Below are 15,597 nucleotides of genomic sequence, written 5' to 3'. Positions count from 1 at the left end.
TTTTGCTCCTATATGTATTAACCACAATCGGAATACCAGGATGGTGGAGAGAGAGATTAGGTTGTCAGTGAATTATTTATTTGATACCAAATGTTGCAGTGTGGTATAACAGACCCTTTCCAGGCTGCTGCACGGGTCCCAAAGCCACAGGCACTGAAGTTTATATCCAGTAGATGGCAGCCTTACCTAAGCATGTGGAAACTGGTATTGCTTTCACTGTAACAATTTAGCAATATAAAATGCCTAGTCAGAAATAGTTAAAATGGCACCCTGAAAACAGTAGCAATGGATAAAATGTATGGTCATGCAAAAATAAATACAATAAAATAAGAAATACAAATAAATAATAATAAAATAATACAACCTTAATATATTAGTTCACTTAATTAAACAACACCTGAAAGGGATGGCATGCATGTGTATTTTTCATTGTCATTATCATTTCATAGGTTTTTTTAGAGCAGGTGTTTTGCATGCCAGTATGTCACAGAATCTGATTAATTTAGCAATGTAAGCCCTTAAAATAGTACACACAGTGTCATAAAATACAGCACAGTCACGTAAATAGTAAAAAGCATAGCAAGAACCGTCAAAATAGCACAATATAGTCTTAACCAAATGTGGTTTTATTAATGTAGGTTTGTTGATTCATAATGTTTTACTTAGAAATTCACAGTTGGTTGTGCATGAGAGAAAAGAAAGAGCGCAGAGCCTTAGCAGTACTCTTCACCCTGTGAGTCCAGTGCTGTGGGGACTGGAGAACAGAGTGGTTTGATGCCATTCACCGGCAAGTCAATGTGCAGGTCCGCAGGATCAGAGTCTGAGGTCAGATAAACGTCCCATAAGCCTTCAGGGATGTCCAGCTCTAGAAGCTTCTGCTTGATCCGTAGGTTTTTCTCGATATTCCGCCGCTTGAACTTGAACTGGATGATGGTCTTGGTGTAGTGGTTAAGGGCGGTGACAGCCGAGGCCATACAGGTAGCAAAGGAGGCCCAGGCCAAACTGAGGGAGAGAGGATTAACAAAGCAAACGTCAACCGTCCAACAGGATACTGGCTGGAGGCATTTTTATGCTCGCTGAATATTATAGAGTATGACAAATACATGCCGTTACTGTTGAAAAAATTATTTGCAATTTTCTGTTTTTTACTTTTTTGTTTATGCTATCTGGGAACCGCAGCTGTCCTTTACATTGTGTTAACATTTCATGAGGACTAACAGTTAACACTAACAAAATTACTGAAAATAATTAAAAATTACCCAAAAATAAAATGCTGTTACATCAAAGGGATCTTATGTCTGGTGTATTTTTTGCCTTATTTGTGTCTTGGGGTTTTTGTTTTATTTTTTCAGTAGCTGACGTGACATTTGCCTCCTGATTGCTGGCACCTGCTGGGAACCTATAAGACCTGGCCACACTATTCTCTTACAAAGCTCTCCCCTTTCCTTCTGCAGCAGCCAGGCCTCCAGCCACCACAACTCTCCTTTAGCTTTAAAATCCCTATTTATTTTAATGATTTTTTAAAATGTAACCTTAGTGTTTTGACCCTTTTGTCGCTTCCCTTGAACCAGGATTGTAACATAATGTGGACTTGTCTAGGATCTGAACCCAGGACCTCTTGCAGCTCAGGTAAGTATGAAAGCAGCTCAGGGAAAGATGAAATTTTGGTATGATAGAAAAGCTAAACAGCGAGTATTTGCCTCGGTGGCTCTGTCTTGCAGCCTTAGTTCAGTGGGCCATATGTGGTTGATCTTTGTATAGGTCAGTGTGTTTATCTAGTGAAGACTCTAAATTGTAAACGCAAGACCTTTATGTGCCATGTCAATTTGTTAAAACCCTACTATGTTCAAGGTAAGAGAGTGTCTGCAGAGGTTAAGCCTGTGGTAATATTTAATGTTCCATCTTTCTCAGCTGGTGAGAGTTTTGTAGAGCTCAAATCTGCAGTTCCAGTGGTTGCTAGTTTAGAGGTTTCTCAAAATGGACTTTCAAATTCTAAGATCTTGGCTAATTTAGACTCTTATTTGTCCTTCTCAGCATTCTGACGTTGTTCAGGTAATTCAACAGCATTTAGCTCTTTTCTCTAACATACCTGCACCATTGTACTTCAGCTTGATATTTATAGGGGAAATGCTTTTCCTATTAAACAACATCCATATAGGCTAAGTGCATTGACCAGGTTGGTTCTGCAGCCATTGTGACCAAGTTGGAGCTCTTAAAGTGCTACTGGCAAGTTCCATTAACCCAGCGTGCCTGTGAGATTTCAGCTTTTGTGACACCTTATGACCTTGGCCAGTATAAAGTCATGGCCTTTGCATCCGCTACATTCTGTCGTCTGGTAAATGTGCCGTTGAACGGGTATACAGGTTGTGAGGCTAAACTAGATAACCTGGTAATTTATAGCTCTACTTGGTCTCAGCACATAATCCAGCTTGAAGAGATATTTACAAGACTAGTTGCTGCAAACCTGACTGTGACCTCATCAGTGTGAGTTTGGCCAAGCCATCGTCATGTATTTGGGCAAAGTTGTTGTCCATGTTCAGGTCTGTCTCATAAGAGTCAAGGTATAAGCTATTGTTAATCTCACAGTTCTATCCACATGTAGAGTTAAAAACTTTCCTCAGGATGGCAGATTATTATAATGTTTTTGCAAACATTTTGCTTCTATTTCTATTCCCTTAACCAGCTTAGGTCTCTTTTGTTCGGACTGAGACTTGCCAATGGCCCTTAATCATAATCTCAAGGCATTATTAAGCAGTGCCCCAGTTTTGGCTGCTCCTGATTTTGGTATGATTTGATCCAGGTTGACTCTTTGGGGGTAGAGCCTCCTGTTTGCTACTTCTCTAAGAAGTTCGATTCACATGAGAAACATTACCATTGAAAGAGGCTTTAGCCCCTTTTTTTGCTTTGGTATGTTTCCTCTTCCTTTCCACTCATGGTATAGATCATAACCCTTTGGTTTTCTCCACAGCATGAAGAATGCTAACCAGCGGTTGATGCAGTGGAGTTTGTTTTTTACAGGGTTGTGACCTGAAATTTTGCCATGTTCATGAATGGGACAATGCAGACGCATTATCTAGGGCCCATGTGTCAAACACAGATCTGGCCCACGCCACAATCCCATCCAGCCTGCAAAAGTATTTTCATTATCTATTAATATTAGCCCGTTTCACAATGCGCTGCACTACAGGTCCCAGCATGTATTGCAACGTAATGTGTACTCTGACTATCCTACCCTAACAACAGTCTATGGGACAGTGGTTACACCTCAGTTCTACACAATTCTATGCAATTCCATGCCAGTCATATCACCAAGCGCATTAGCTGCATTTCAGCTGCAGTTCAACCAGCATAAACAACTAACGTTAGCTCAGCAGCTCAGAAACCGAGCCCAGGTATTAATGAACTTGCAGCAAAGAAAAGATGCCAGGTGTTTAGTTCAAGAAAATAGGTAGGTTTAAATGACCTCACTCCTGGGGACATTTAAATTTTAAATATTTTAAGTATTCATGTAATATTTCATGGTCTACTATCTACTAAGCGCCTATATTTTACTGCTGAAGTTTTTGTGTACTTTGGATAAACAATGGCCAGTTGGGGTTATAGCACAACATTAGCTAAAAATGAAATAAAAACATTTTTTTCTGGCCCACAGATTTGTTGTGATTTTTTAATATGGCCCCTTTAGTGGTTGAGTTTGACACCCCTGATCTAGGGTGTACATACCGAAGCTCTTTAGGGTTATGAGTAAACAAGGTTCCATTAGAGCAGCCTTGTAAGTGTGGGGGTGTTGTGTCTGGTGTGTTTTTTGCCTTGTTTGTGTCTTGGAATTCAGTAGCTCATGTGACACCTGCACTTTTCTCCTGATTGCTGGCACCTGCTGGGAACCTTTAAAACTTGTCCACACCCCTTTCTTAGAGAGCTCTCCCCTTTCCTCCTGCAGCAGCAGGGCCTCCAGCCACCACAACCCTTCTTTTACTTTAAAATTTCCTATTTACTTTAATGAACCTGTTTTCTGATTTGTAACTTCAGTGTTTTGACTCCTTTGTGTTGTTTCCCCTGAGCCAGGATCATAACAGGGATACTCTGGCCAAAATGAAAACTTTACCATTGCTATATCCAATGTAAACATGCCAACTTGTCTCTTACAGAAAGTGGGAGAAACTTTTCAAAAACTACTTTTGAAAGTGCTTTAAGGTGAATACATGAGGGTAGCTGTTGGATTTTTTATTGTTTATTGTTTTTGTTTTTTTTCCAATAGCTAGCTAATGCAGAAGAACATCTGATAGCTAACAATACTGCTGGAAAGCTGAATATCATATTACATCAGCTTCTATAGCTCCATGGGGGATTCTCAGTGGTTGTATGAGGCATTACTTGTGGGGGTATTGCAATTAAAGAATATATATATATATATATATTAGAATAAAAAATATCCTGTAAATTACTGTTTTGGAGACAATATAATCTTTCGTGACAGTATACTCTATTACCATGGAGCATTATTTATTGGCTGGGCTTTGCTTTTTTCCTAAGCAGACTGAGCAAAAGACTTGTTTGCCCCTGAGTTCTGAAGGATACCAAGTGTCAACGAATATCTTCGTCATAAACCAAACATGTTGAGCTGCAGGTCTATGTGTGTTTGCGACTCACAGATAGGACCAGCTGTAGTCCCAGGTTTTAGGTTTCCAGTCTTCTGGACCCATGATGACTGCAAGCTGGAAAGCTGTAGTGAACATCATATTTGCCACCATTCCAAAAAGGCCTGAGGTACAGAAACACAGATAATGCAATGGAGTGCAGAGCTTAAAACAACAGCAATCAAATATCCTCAATGTTCTTACACGACTAAGTGGTTCTAAATTTGTGTTTTGTTTTTTTTAAGAAGTAGTTTTACTCATTAGCCACTGAAAGATAATAATAATAAATAATAATATTTTTTTTACTTATATAGCACTTTTCATGCCAGTGGCCGCTCAAAGAACAGAAACGGTTGGAAAGTGCATGACTAGATCTACAGGCTTTAATATGCATATATACGTTTAATACACTGTATGTCCAAAAGTATTGAAAATAGAATAGGACACTGTGGAGCAGCTGTACATAAGCCGTATGTCACAATGCCCAATGCCAGGCATCAACAAGATCGGTATAAAATCCTGATGAAGTACCATCCAACGCCTTTGGGATGAGTTGGAGTGGCATTTGTGATCCAGAACTAATCAACCAACTAATCAACAAACATTACCTAACCTCACTAATGCTCTTTTGGCTGAAAGCAATCAGATCCTCACAGCAATGTTCCATCATCTAGTGTAAAGTCTTCCCAGAAGAGTGGACACTGCTACTGCAGCAAATGATGACAAACACCCTTTTAATACACTTGATTTCTAGGAGAAACATTGGATGAGAAGGTGTCTACAACCGTTTGCGCATATATGTTTTAAGCATACTAACAGGTTTCCCCTATGTATATACACCTGGGCTGTAAATCTCTGATCTCACAACGATTTGATTTGATTAGGATTCTTTAGAAAATGATTTTATGTATCATAAAATCTTAAATTTTGGTTTGATATGATTTAGAATAACTTTGAAAAATACCCTAAATGAATGATAAACTTGACTAGAGGAACTATGCAGGTAGTGTATAGTATAATCCAAAAACCACACATCATGTGTTTTGTATTTTTACATTTGAAAATTATGATTTTTGAGTGCTTTATTAGATGTTATTTTAATTATGTTATTAGAATTGATCGTAATGTTCCAAAATCAGTGTCGTTGAATAGTCACCTTAAGATGCATGTTTACTCCACTAATATATACGTACATTCTGGGACTCTCAGTGCCTGTGCTAGAGTATTCAGGATTAACAAGCCATGGGAGAGAGGCAGGGAGCGAGCGAGGGAGGAGGGGAAGAATTGAGACAGGGAGGGAGGAAGGGAAGGAGGGTGGTCTCTTCTGGGCTGGCAAAACCACTCCCCCCACTCCAATCCGATTACAGCACAAACCATGAAATCCCTGCGACTCTGGGGTGGATAGTAGATTCAGGCCAGAGACCATATTAGAGGCAGCACTACTCCTAGTCCCGGAAGTGCACTCCCTGCTTTAGAATTCTCTTCAGCTTTAGCTTTTTTATTTTTAAAAATTAGACTGTGTACAAATGCCGTTTCATGTATTAAAATAATCAGTCACCTAGAACATAAGCATTTCAAGTATGACTAATTAATTGTCCTAAGTCATCCATGGGACCTGTACACCTTAAATACACTTCTTTATTTTACATTTTCATTGTTTGTTTCTCACTTGCAGCCATTTGAAACCGGAGGAATTCTGTCGAAACTGGGGAATCTAAACTTTCCGTCAATACCAGCAGTGGAAAAGTAGATATTTTATTGTGATGTGAATTATGGCATTGAAAAAAAAAACACCTTTTACCTTTTATTTTTGTAAATTTTGTAATATTTTTGTAAACTTTGTCAAAAACAGAAAAAATAGCAAAAAGTACAGATTTGAATTTGTTGATACAGAATGTAACAAACTAACTTATCTAAATGACCTTGTAATTGCACATAAACTATTCAATGTCTTTTGTATAACAAAACGACAATAATAACTCCAGACCTGAGCTTTTAAACAGCTTTTAAAAATGACTTTCACCTTGCACAATCCCACCTATGAGTACTTCATAGATACATAGTCCAGCAATATCATGGGCCAGACATGGCCCTGTTCTGCCTGCCCTGTCGCTGCTGAATCAGGGAGTGCTTGCCACTGGCCCGGGTAACAGGATGGCATGCAGAGCAGCTGGACTGGACAGGCATTGCATAATCCCCTCTCTGTCTTCCAGCCGGAGCGGAGCTGGCAGGATTTCCTGCCCGCCATGTGAGCAGTGCAAGACAGTCTGTACTAAAGCCATAGGCATGCAGGAGTACACTGTCTGTCAAAAGTTTGGGGCACCTTGCCTTTTTGTTTTTTAATTTTCTGAGAAATGTTTGATTTTTACTGTTAATTTTGAACCCAAACAGACAGCAGTAAGGGGCGCTACTAACTTACTGGACTGTGTTTTTGTTATTATAGAGTTATAATTAAGTAGCATAGTGGCAAATGTTTTACACTAGTTGCTCATGCTGCCCTTAATGAGAGCCAGCTGATGCTGGTTTGGCATTGGCAGCACAGATTGAGGCTGCTTCCCATGGCTGTCATTGGTGCTTGGGGCTCAGGTGCTGGCCTCGTGCCGCCTATTATGCATCCTCTCATTAGCATATTTTAGCATAATGGACCGTTATAGGCTCATGCACATTCTTGACATACAAAATTAAGCTGCTAAATAACGCTCCCCTACATGCTTTTTCAGATGTTCTGAAAGAGCCTGTTTTCAATAGAAAACTGTGAACTGCACAATGGTACCACATTTGATATACAAATATCAGTCTGTATAACTATAATAAGCCATCAAAGAGGAATTAACCCTTTTGAAAACACAATTTTGAGTGGAAGAGGTATTTAAAAAGCAGTGCATTGTGTTATAGCCATGCAAGTGGAGAAAAGGAAGGTATTTATTTCTTTCAGTAATTATATGCCTCATGTGAACGCAGGCTTCATATGAATTAAAAAAAAAAATGCATGAGTGCAGTTTTTAGTTTTCATCACTGAAGTTCACTGAGGGCTACACTGGTTGCATGTTCTAAAATATGAGTGTATATATTATACATGCAGTCGTGATTCCAACTCCTCTGTGCCTGTAGCCCTCTTGCTTGTTTTTTCTCTCGTTCATAGAGCTTATGGATTCTTGTTACAGTGGAGGCTTTTGAGGGTAGCTTTCCATTCTGCTATTGCTTTTGTTAGTTTGCTGCTTGTTGATTTATCCATAGGTCTCCCACATACACTGTCCAGCATATTCACCACATCACTGGTGCATCTTCCTTGTAAATGATACTTCAGACTCAGTGCACTTCAGTGATAAATAAGAACACCATGGCATTAACTGACATTAACTTAAATAACATTTATCTAGAAATCAGTCAAGGGAACTAGAGGACTACACAGAGTCAAGGCAACAGTGCGCGAGCAGCTTGGATTTGCCTCCACAATTACAGGTCTGGAAGGTCAAATTATGAAAATGCATTAACAACATTAAAAATTAGTGGCATTTTAACTTTGACAGAACTAATTTATTCACATAAAATAGGTATTGACTAATACATTCGCTATATTTTTGCAATACTCAGCTTCATGTTAGAGAAGGCTTTGTGTAAAAAATAATTTCACAGCTTTACTTTCCAATCTATTGTTAAGAGCACATGTTGAAAATCTTTTGCCCCAGAGATGATTTAATAATCTGAATGGTTTCAGTGCTGACAATCGGCTATACCAAAAAACAGAGTAGAGTGAAGAGGTAATAGAGGGTAATGTATATACTACAAATGCAGGCATAGCAATACAGCTTATAGTAAATCGTTACATGGACCTATCGACTGTTTAGCTGATGCTGTCAGAAAACATACCTTTAGTATCTAAGACTGCTTGCTTTTAATAATATTTGTGATAACCACAAAAGAAAATTAGCTTAATGGATGGTATTTACAAATTTCTAAAATGAATTAATTTTCATGGCCAATTTTATAAAAATTAAAAAGCCTTGATAACCATTGTTGATATTTACTCTTAACATGGACCTTTACCTGAGAGTGCAGTGAACAGGGCTGCAAAGGCGTTCAGCTTGAGTCTGTTCATCATATTACAACAGTGGCACATCTCCACCGCCATGAGCATGCCTCCAGTGAAGAGCAGAGAGATGTACAGACACTCACCAACAATGCACAACCATAGCACCCCTGAGAGAGAGAGAGAGAGAGAGAGAGAGAGAGAGAATATAAGCACCATATGCAAGTTTTACATTGATGGAAAGATAGATATATTATTAGAGAAGAAAAGTAAATCAGGAAGGGATTGGGAAGAGGCTGTACTACAAAATAAGAAGGAAAAAAATAACAAAAATGAAGGAAAGGGAACGGTGATAGTGGAGTAGGAACCAAATCAGCAGAGGTGGGTGTAATCTCCTTTGGCCATGCAGTAATACCTTTCCCCCTGCAGGAAGCCAGATCAGTTCCTAAAGCCAAACCTTCCCAGCACAATACTGCTGCCATTACATGCACTAATACTGATACTGTTGGACCACTGTACATCAACCTTAAGCCAACTAACAGTCTAGGGCAGAAAGATCTTAAACATGTCTTCAAAGCATTAAAAGTTGAGGAAAAGGCTCAATATCATTTCACATTAAAATCAGACAATAGCTGCACGATTTAAAAAGCAGACAGCTTATACTACAAACCTGTGAACACAAACACAAACACCATCATGAAAAGGAAACATAGGTTCTTGACAAACAAAGAAACAAATCCACATATATGAGCTCTCATCTTTTATGAATACATTTTACTCATTTGTTCAAAGGAGTATTTTACATAATCCAGAGCTCATAAACATCATATGGCATTAAGAGGACGCGTATTTACTATGTTTAAGGTACAGTATTAGAATTGAAACAAATTATATATAGAAAATATGCATACCTGGAATCACTGTGGAAAGAAACGCATTTCTAATGTTACATTTGAAATTCAATTTTGCTCTAATCAACCAATCCAATCAACCATACCTTATACCTGAAAGCATACCTAAAAATAACTACTTCCTAACGATATCCCAGCTGGCAATTAAAGCAAAGAAGTCAAATAAGTAATGAAGTAATAACATGTGCATGTGTTCTAGGCATAATTGTTAGTATTGTTATTATATAGAGTGACACTATTGTAACTATTACTTACCCACCTCTTTCATGATCTGGTGTGATCTCTAGGAATTCTCTACAGGTAAATCCTGTGAACAGAGGAAAACTGTGTTTCATTTCCATCTTCTTTCATCAACATGAAATGCATATACTTTTTCGACATGGCATGATTCATCAAAATGATGTTTTCTGATCAGCAGATGCAATTAGAGTGCTTAAATGAAACATTAAATGTTCTTCCTTTCAGATTCAGGTAACGCATTAACAGGAAAAACATCAACACAGTATATAGACAGACACCATGGGTAATGTGACGCAATTTCGTCTGATGTATGATGTAATTTTGTCCACGTTATCAAATATCGCAGAGACAAGCATGACACAGCGGAGTCTGATGTAATTTATGGTACTTTGGCACAGACACTTTGTAGCTTTAGAGCTGAACCAGTTGCAAGCCACTATTCCAGGAATTTCAATCTACATTTAAAAAATCAAGCTTACAGCAGTTAAATGAGAAATGACTTTGGGAATTTTTTTGTCCACCACTTCTTAAAAATGACATCTAATTCAGCTCATTTGTCATTGTTTGGAATAGAAATCCATTTTAAGTGCAGGTACATCACCTTTACAGCATCTTCATGTCATACTGCACTCTAAAATCCTGCTAACTCCATCATACAAAATCTACTATATCTTACCTACTAGGTCGACAGCCTGTTCACAGGAGAACCATATTCCTGTGTGGAACTTTCTCATGAGGAACTTCTCTTCTCCAGTCTCATAGATGTACTGCACCAGGCGCGTATTGTTGATGTCAGAGCTGTTGAAGCGGATGCAGTACGTCTGTTTGACCTTGACTGGTCCTGTGCAGAAAGGCTTGGCCACCTTCCTGGTCCCTTCGCACCAGTAGCTGGTCGTAACGGCTGAGACGGCCAGAGCAAAGGCAGCACAGTTGAGTGTGAAGGCCAGCGTGGCTCTTGGACCTCGCTCTATCCCCATGGTGCCCCAGCCTGACCTGGGGGGTCCTGCCCGGGGAGCCAACTAATTTGGGCTTCTGATAGATGGCTGTGCTCCTCTCTTCAGACATCCGAATCTTTCTAAATGCCTTTTAGCAAGAGTTGCTCGCCGTGGCATGAGCATAACGTACATGGGTGCTGCTGCTTGCATGCACTGGGACAAATAAACAAAAATGCCGGACAAAACCAAGTATTCCGACTGCTGGACTGCCCGATGATCCTTTTGCTGTCCTCATTCTCCGCTTTGCTTTCAGAGTCCCTTGCTCTTATTCCAACCTCCTTTTCCAATCTCTCTCTCTCTCGCTCTCTCTTTGCACATCCTCTTTTCAGACTCCTTCTTACTCACTCCCTCTCTCTCTCTTACTCACTCTCTCTCCCCTTGTGTACCCACCCACCCTCTCTGTCATATTTTACTGTTATCATCACAAAGGGCAAATTACATGCAAGAGCTCAGTTTTATTGCTCCATCTAAACCCGTAGCTTATTTCTGTGAGCATAGTAATATAAAAGATTATCAGTCAGATTACTCTTCAATCTGGTGCAGTGCTCTTGCCAGCATTCATCTGAGGACTTCCATATTACATACCATTGTTCAAACTGCCATTGGGTTCTAATATGATGCCATAATAAAAGGGAATTAGAACAATCTATTGAACATCAAGTAGGGAACCCACACAGTGCATAACATAAGTCTACAGAGAAGCCCTAGAGATTTTGTGTGTGTGTTTGTGTGTGTGCGTGTGTGTCTGTGTTTGGGCATGTGCTAAGCAAATCCCCTCCGCCCAAACTCGATTGCCCAGTGATTGACTTATGTAGGATGTTCCATGCAAATGTAGGCAAACTGCTCTGGGAAATGTGCTTAAGGGGCTGACAGATGTCAGGAGAAAACAGATCTCTGCCCCTTGCTCAAATGGATTTCTCTTTTTTTTTTACATAATTATTCAAGAAAAAAAAACATAATACAAATAGTATTTATTATATTATATATAAAAATTGTATTTATATTTATTTGTTTGATATTATTCATATATATATATATATATATATATATATATATATATATATATATATATAGGAAAAATCACAAAGCAGTAGACCACACAAGCTTACAGAACAAGGCTGGCAAGTGTTGAAGCACGTAACGCATACAAAATCAGGTGTCATTGGTTGCAACACTTGCTACTGAGCTACAGTCTGCCTCTGTAAGCAGTGTCAGCAAGAACTCTTTGACATGAGCTTCATGGATTGAGTTTTCACAGTCAAGCAGCTGCACGCAAACCTTAGATCACCATGCATAATGCCAAGCGTCGGCTGGAGTGCTGTATAGTACACTGCCACTGGAGAATGATGCATGTTAGATGTATGAGTCTGGTTTTGGCGGATGTTTGAAGAATGCTATCTGCCTTAATGCATGGTGCGTACAGACTAGTCGACTAGTTCAGTTGTCGACTTTTACTGCTCGGCAAGGAAGCCTTAAGCTTGATGTCAACTAGTCTCTGCTTACATGATGAATACCTCAGAGAAGACCTCAGGTGTGGAGTCGGGGTCTGTACGTCTGGTTTCAAGAAGGCTACCAACGTGATCCAAGGCTCATTGGAAAGGGTATATCACACTTTACTGAGTCTACTGTGGAGTTTGGCTTCGTTCTAACATTTCTCCACTGATCTACAGTGCTAAATACTGTCACACTGAATGTCATTGTCTCCGGTTTCCCGAACACTACAATAAAAAGTCATGTCATTGGAGAGGTGGCATAATGCGCTATAATCCTGTAAAGTTTGAAGTCAGTTACTCTAATTTTCACCAAGTTTGTGAGATTCCGGGGTCTGTATCTTCGGTTCCCTGAAGCCTAGCAGTGTGATCCAGGGACCAGGGAAAGGGCACATCACGCTCTGCTGACTTGTGAAGTTCATTATGAATTTTTAAAGTCACTTGTTGCAAAGCATTCCTTTCTCCTGTAGTTTTATTATTGACATCAGAGATTAGCCAATGTTGCCTTGACTTTCATTACATAACTGTCCACGTTAAAAAACTTAAGTTATGCAAACCCTAGTGCATACTGTAAAATTTGGTAGAGGCGGAATAACGGCCTGGGACTGTTTTTCATGGTTTGGGCCTCTTAGTTCCAAGAGAAATCTCAGTGCTACAGCATATATTGACCAACTTTAAGGCAACTGATTAAGGACGGACCTTTCCTGTTTAATTGCCCCCGTGCACAAAGCAAGGTCCATAAAGTATTGGTATGCTGAGTTTGGTGTGGAGGAAATTGACTGGCCTGCATGGGGCCCTGACATCACCTCCCCTTCTGATGTTAACCAAAAGAAGGACCCTAGAGCATAATTTACATCATTTCATAATTTACATCATTTGGTCATTTCTTAAATGCATTAAGCAGTGTTAAATGGTGATTAAAAGTAGATGACTAAAATGTGCAAGACTTCAAATAGCATTCATTGTTTAGGGCTGCAAGTCTTCAAGCTTGAGTTCAAGGGAAAAAAAAACGAGCTATATAATATCCTTCAGGCAAGTCGTGCAAACCTCCAAACTGGCAGTTTATGTAAAAGTTATTTCAGATTATACAAGGATTATCGTCCTCTGGAGTCCTCTCCTGCATGCCAAGTGAGTATCGCTGCTTGATGAGGACGTTGACCTTAGTCAGCCACATGGCTTTTGGAAATTATCTACTTCATGCATGCCACAATTTTGCATGAACTGCCCAAGAAAAACTACAGTATACATGTCAAACCATGTTTACAGTTGCCTCATTTTATAATCTAGAATTTTGTTTTTTGGATATTTGTCTTTATTGTGGAAATCATGATGTAATATGTAAGGGTTGCTTTCATGTAATCAAAAGTGTCAAGATTTAGACCAGGTAATAAAAGTAGTTAAATTACTACCAATTTATATCTAATGTAATCAGCAAATGAAATTAGATGTTTATGTGTACTAAGATCATCTTGTGCAGTGATGATACACGTCATTTTAAATGCCTGTACTTGTCAGCACTGTATTTGATTTTGTTTCTGGTAACTGAGTGGTAACTTTGTGTGGCAAAGCCTTTAGTTGCAGTTGCACTGCTGGTTTCATGACAGCTTGCAAAGTAATCCAACAGTGGCCTTTCTACAGAAAAGGCCAGGATCCAAAAGCATAACCATGGATTTAAATGACAAGGGGGTTCCCAGGTTGATTGTATTTTAGCTGTCTGGGATGTTGTACTGAGAGGTAGCCATACTTGCCTGGAAAAACATGTTAAAACTAGAAAATCTCCTTACGTAATCTTTACCTGCTGCATTTTCCCATGTAAAGAATAAATTGTTTCTTGTTTAAGCTCTGGACCGCATTCCAACTGCATGTTGCAAGATGAAGGATTTAAAAACTTTATGTATCTGATGATGTAAGATGAGAAATGAACTTGTATTGTCTATGTAACATCCAGTTCCTTCATTTATGAACTTTGAGACCAAATGTCATGAGTGATTAGTATCCCCATCCATATGAATATTTTTTCAGCAAATGACAAAAAATGACATTGTAATTTGCTTGTTTATTTGCTAATGTTGTTTCTCAAACAAATTGATGTCCTCAAGGCATGCCACGCAATTGTGTACGTATCTACATGAGGGGATCCATAAAAACAGCTTTGATTCAGGCTTGGATGAGTATTCAGGTGCATCATGCAATATGAAGTGTGGAATCATTTAGTTATTTCATAATTTAATCAGACTTTATTGTTAGCTTAAAACTGTCAACAGTGCTAGGAGTGTGCCTACAAAACACGGAACACAGTTAAAGGAATCTTACATGGTTGGGTATTTCTCTGAAGACATGGCATAGTGAAAGATGCTGGTACTACTAATATGTTACTGTGGTACTACCCTTGAATGAGGCAAATGCTAAGTTACCAATACAATGCTAACTAAGCTTCCTGATGCTTACAGTCAAGAGCAAGCATGACTTCAGAATTGCTGAGTGTGTGTCAAAGTGTGGTCATTGTTGAAGCACACTCATCCTTGGTCCTGCTTCTAGTCTGAATTTGGGAGAGCATGTCTAACTTCTCCTAACAGATGACTGCAAGAAATTATAATATTAAATATCATTAGTAATTAATCATGGATGAAAGACATTTTATGGTGACCTGCATCTGACATGACAGTTTGATTTGCTGTGACAATCATATAAACGTGTCCAGCGTCAGACATTAGCCTCCTTCCTCACTGACGCCAAGGCACTTGAACCCGATAAGAAGAGTTAAGAAGGCAGGTATTAGATCAGCCTTCAGCTAGATGTGATTACATACTCAATTACAAAGGCTGTGTAAATGACTGCAAAACAATAAACATCAATTATATTGTAGTAGGTCAAGGTGACTGAATTTAAAATACAACTATGAATATGTTTTGCCCCTCATCCAAGGGCCTTCATCAGTTCAAATGATCATAAGTGATATTCTTTTTCCAAAGAATAATGTACATGAATGTACAAGGACTGAATAGGGGCCATCATGGATAATGAAACATGTTAATCTAATAGTTAAAATTGCATTTAATAATAAGGAAATTAATTTGAAGTATATATATAAGTTAATTAGTGAAAAAAACAAAAAAAACCAAAAAAAAAACCATGAAACTAACACTGAGTTTCCTTTTCCCGATCTGCCAGATTTGTCAGCTTTAAGATGGTTAACAGGGTGACATGCCCCTCTCTCACGTGAAGGCAACATTAATAGCTACTCTGCACTAATGAGGTGAGTGGGATGACAAGCTCAGCCAGCCACGTGTAGGA

The 15,597-nt window shown here is 39.0% G+C and overlaps 1 protein-coding gene across 1 annotated transcript; it reads right to left on the bottom strand.

Annotated features, from left to right (window-relative positions):
* Positions 1-577: 577 nt before the first annotated feature.
* LOC118821368 (germ cell-specific gene 1-like protein) lies at positions 578-10,795 on the bottom strand. Its single transcript, XM_036589947.1, has 5 exons — positions 10,495-10,795; positions 9,838-9,885; positions 8,685-8,837; positions 4,651-4,762; positions 578-1,002 (listed from the first exon to the last, which is right to left on the bottom strand). The coding sequence occupies exons 1-5, from the start codon at positions 10,793-10,795 to the stop codon at positions 714-716; spliced, it is 903 nt and encodes a 300-aa protein (XP_036445840.1). The 3' UTR covers positions 578-713.
* Positions 10,796-15,597: the final 4,802 nt, after the last annotated feature.

The sequence above is a fragment of the Colossoma macropomum genome, unplaced genomic scaffold (assembly GCF_904425465.1).
Source record: "Colossoma macropomum unplaced genomic scaffold, Colossoma_macropomum, whole genome shotgun sequence".
Taxonomy (NCBI): domain Eukaryota; kingdom Metazoa; phylum Chordata; class Actinopteri; order Characiformes; family Serrasalmidae; genus Colossoma; species Colossoma macropomum.
Note: the sequence above shows the minus strand (reverse complement) of the source record. Positions and strands in the feature narration are given on the sequence as shown.